Source organism: Oryza glaberrima, chromosome 4 (genome assembly GCF_000147395.1).
Source record: "Oryza glaberrima chromosome 4, OglaRS2, whole genome shotgun sequence".
Classification (NCBI taxonomy): Eukaryota; Viridiplantae; Streptophyta; class Magnoliopsida; order Poales; family Poaceae; genus Oryza; species Oryza glaberrima.
In genome coordinates this window covers 527,738-532,258 of record NC_068329.1, presented here as the reverse complement: position 1 = coordinate 532,258, position 4,521 = coordinate 527,738, and the positions used below count along the sequence as shown (strand labels likewise).

At 39.8% G+C, this 4,521-nt stretch overlaps 1 protein-coding gene across 1 annotated transcript; it reads left to right on the top strand.

Annotated features, from left to right (window-relative positions):
- The first annotated feature begins 662 nt into the window (after window positions 1–662).
- On the top strand, window positions 663–2,511 carry LOC127771453 (ervatamin-B-like). Its single transcript, XM_052297366.1, has 2 exons — window positions 663–1,219; window positions 1,592–2,511. The coding sequence occupies exons 1-2, from the start codon at window positions 676–678 to the stop codon at window positions 2,197–2,199; spliced, it is 1,152 nt and encodes a 383-aa protein (XP_052153326.1). The 5' UTR covers window positions 663–675; the 3' UTR covers window positions 2,200–2,511.
- Window positions 2,512–4,521: the final 2,010 nt, after the last annotated feature.

Sequence of the window (4,521 nt, the reverse complement as noted above, 5' to 3'; positions counted from 1 at the left end):
ACGTGGGGATTTACGTGAAGTTGATAAAATTACAGGAGTAGTTGGTTGGTCAAACAATTACGCTCATTAAGTTATTCGATTAGGACGGGAGTCCATGTTATAGCCGTCCTTTTTTTTTAAAGATAATCAATATGTGGCATACCACTTCATAAGCTTGCAAGTTATAATTTTACTTTTGCAAAAAGAATAAAATACTTTGATTGAACATTCAAAAATTTTTTTTCTATTTATCTAGATCGAATTTGAATTTTCAATGTTTTTTTTAAAAAAATGATGAGCATGTATATAACAAGGGATGTCCTCTCAAGAGAAAAAAACGACTTCCCATGTATAAACAAAAAGCATATACTCCCTGACTTTGGACAAAATTAAACTGTTTCAAGTTTGACTAAATTTATAGATAAATATAATAATATTTATAATACTAAATTAGTTTAATCAAATCAATAATTGAATATATTTTTATAATAAATTTATCTTAGGTTGAAAATATTATTAATTTTTTCTATAAACTTGATTAAATTTAAAACAGTTTGAATTTGACCAAAGTTAAAACGTCTTATAATCCAAAACGGATGGAGTAGAAAATTATTGTATGGGGACCTATGTACTACTATAAATAGCATGCATATATATGTACCACTGCATCCAGCTACTAACAGGCAGCTGCCAGCCATGGCTTCCTCCCCGCCGTTTCGTCTACCTCTCGCCGTTGTGCTCCTATTCGCAATCATATGTGTCCTTTTGGCTTCTCCTAGCTGCCATGCGGACGATCTCACCGCCACCATGACAAACGAGCACGAGAAAGAGCATCAGCTGATGATGATGATGATGGACAGGTTCCATAGGTGGATGGCGACGCACAACCGGTCGTACGCCTCCGCCGACGAGAAGCTGCGGCGATTCGAGGTATACCGGAGCAACATGGAGTTCATCGAGGCGACCAACCGGAACGGCAGCCTCACCTTCAAGCTCGGTGAAACGCCGTTCACCGACCTCACCCACGAGGAGTTCCTCGCGACCTACACCGGCGGCGTACGGCTTCCGCCGGAGCGGCGGGGGATGCAAGACGACTCCGACGAGGAGGATGCAGTGATTACAACCAGTGCTGGGTACGTCGCCGGCGCCGGCGCCGGCAGGCGTACGGCTGCGGTGCCGGAGTCCGTGGACTGGAGAAAGGAGGGCGCGGTGACTCCGGCCAAGCATCAAGGCCAGTGCGGTGCGTGCATTAATAGTTTTATTACTAGTATCAATTATCTGATTCTTCTTGTTAGCTTTAATTATTTTTATTAATCTATATGCATTTTTATGTTTATGTAGATAACTTTTTCATATAAATGAGGATAAAAAAATTTTTGTGACGAAAATGATAAAAAAAAAATATAATACATATTTTTAATAAATTAGGATAAAATGTTGTTTGTTTCACAACAAGAGAGAGAAGGCATTAACTATGTGTGTTACTGGACATTTATATAGTGTTGAATAAAGTGATTAATAGGTAAGAAAAAAGTCAGTTAATTGACAAATAGACAACCTTATTATTACACCGACTACATAATATATAATCGCATGGATGCATGGGATGCAGCGGCGTGCTGGGCATTTGCAGCAGTGGCAGCCATAGAGAGCCTGCACAAGATCAAAGGAGGAGATCTGATATCTCTGTCGGAGCAAGAGCTGGTGGACTGTAACGATACTGGAAATGGCACCTGCTCAAAGGGTTACAGCGACGACGCCTTCCTGTGGGTGAGCAAGAACAAGGGGATCGCCAGCGACCTCATCTACCCCTACGTCGGCCACAAGGAGAGCTGCAAGAAGCAGCTGCTCGGCGTGCACAACGCCACCGTCAGAGGCGTCGTCACCTTACCTGAAAACAGGGAGGACCTGATCATGGCGGCGGTGGCCAGGCAGCCGGTGGCCGTCGTGTTCGACGCCGGTGATCCCTTGTTCCAAAACTACAGGGGTAATGGTGTCTACAAGGGCGGCACAGGCTGCTCCACCAACGTGAACCATGCCCTGACCATCGTCGGCTACGGGACGAACCATCCCGACACTGGGGAAAACTATTGGATTGCCAAGAACTCGTACGGCAATCTGTGGGGCGACAATGGCTTCGTCTACTTGGCCAAGGACACAGCTGACCGCACAGGTGTCTGCGGCCTCGCCATATGGCCGACCTTTCCCACCATTCGGTGAAACCGGCCACACAGACGAAAAGTTCGTTGTACTAGTTTATGTCTGTGGCTCAGGCTGATCGTATCGATGGATCATGGTGGCAATACTTGTAGCTGCATACATATATGTGTCTATTTCACCCATCTATAGCTCCATCGTTTTTAAATTACTAGAATAAATAAAAGTCATGATGATCTCTCATCATGTGTGTTGTTTTACTCATGGAATCAGAAATAAAATTATAGAGAGAGTCGAATATGAGGTGTATCAGGGTTTGCTTCATTTTAGCAGTATTATTGTCCAAAACTCTTTGCAATTCACGGTGCAGGTTGCAATGTATGGATGATTCTTAATTGGAACATGCACCAGATAGGTTTGTGAATAATATCTAGGAGTACAAATTTATCAATTTACTTTAAGGCTGTTTTCAAGACACTATATTTTGGATTGAAATTTCTGATTTTTTTTGTTTGGGAGCGTCTATTGATTTTTCAACATAGTTGGAACTTCAAATCTTGCAAAATTTTAACCAATGGATACATCCTGTTTTAAATGAAATGATAAAAAAAATATATCATAAGTCATAAATCTATAGAAAAAAAACAATTGTAAAATCTAATTTCGATGCATTGTAAGTGAATGTAAGTACTCCATAACAAAGTAAAAGTGCTCTGTAATTGTAAGTTGGATTAAAAAACACGAATCTTTGATGCAACATTCTATGGATAAGAAAAATCAAAAGATAATAGTCGAAAAATCTGTGGTAAATGAAATAGCAAAACCATTTTTATTTTCGCAATATTGAACCCTGGTTTTATTATATCAAAAGCTGTGACAGCGAAAGCACAACTAGACAACTGATCAATCATTGAACCCAGAACTGATTGTCATGTGTCATGGTTTAGCATTGATTCTGGCCGACAGCAACAGCAGAAGCGCTATCTGTGTGATAAGGAAAAACCATATACTACAAATCACGAAAAACCATAGTGGTTTTCTACATGCCATTGTATTTATTTTACCAGTTTCATGAGTCTGTGGGTGAACTAAAAAGTAAAAGCTTTTGAATGGGAGGCTAAAAAATGCCAAACCCTTGACCGACAAAATATATAATGGATTTAACCTTTCACTGGAAGTGAAACCTTTTTTTATTTTTTACTATAGCACTAACGCACAAAGTCTAAGGGCTTGTTAACTTGTTTGAAAGTGGCAACGGAGTGAACAAACTCTAATCTCTAATTAGTCATAGCAATGGTCTAATGGTTCTACACCCTGTCATAATAAGTTGGATGAAGATTCGGAAGGCATAATCCTGTAATGTTTCTCGACTGTACTTGGTCATTCACTAATCTTCTAAACATGTGTTGGTTTTGGGACGAGGTGTGATGGGTTAGACTCATCCCTGTTTTTAGGATAAGATGGTCCCATCTACCTATACGGTATGAAGACTGAGATGATCCTACTTTTTAAGGGTGGCCCACATGTCAGCGAGAGAAAAAAGTGGGTTGGATTGGTTTGCTGGTTTTGCAGGGACGATTCCAACCTCAAAATGGGGGGAGAATTTACTATTTGCCACTCTCTCAAAATACCAGTACTCAAATGCCACTATTCTAAATTTCCATTCCAAATGCCACCCGCGCCCACGTGTCAGCCTCACTTTCCATTCAAACAAAAATGATGCGGGACCCGGTGCTGAGTGAGGCTGACATGTGGGTCCAGTTGCATTTGGGAATGAAAATTTAGAATAGTGGCATTTGATCACTGGCATTTTGAGAGAGTGGCAAATAGTAAATTCTCCCTAAAATTGGGGAAATATTTCTTGGCAGGGATCATCCCATCATACCTGTCTTCAAACCAACACCATGAAAAATAGATTCAACCTAACCTAACTCATCCCAACCCTTGAACCAAACGCATTCTAATGGTTTATTTTTGTTGCTTCGTTTATTTTTGGGACTACCTATATTTATGGAGAAAATCCCCTGTGTACCCCTGAAAGTTCACCTAATCCCTTCTGTACCTCTAAATTTTGCTCAATCTCTTACATACCCCTGAATTTTAGTTTGGATCCCTTCCATGCCCTTTCCGCTAGTTGACCGTTAGTTGACCGTTAAATTCTTATGAAAAAGTCCATTTTGCCCTTTGGTATAAAGAAGCATATAAATTAATAGAGTATATTGTTGGAGCATAGAAATTTGTTATATGAGACTATTATGTTTATGAGATAGTTATGCACCATATTATTTGCGATAAATATGCTTTTATATATGACTAAAAAATTGATACTTATTTATTTTTTAGCATATGTGTTCTGATAGTAATAAACAAATCTGTTGTATTACT

Coding starts and splice junctions, on each gene's coding strand:
- LOC127771453 (XM_052297366.1), top strand. CDS start 676: ATGGCTTCCTCCCCGCCGTTTCGTCTACCTCTCGCCGTTGTGCTCCTA. Junction 1,220..1,591: donor CAAGCATCAAGGCCAGTGCG/GTGCGTGCATTA, acceptor CATGGGATGCAG/CGGCGTGCTGGGCATTTGCA.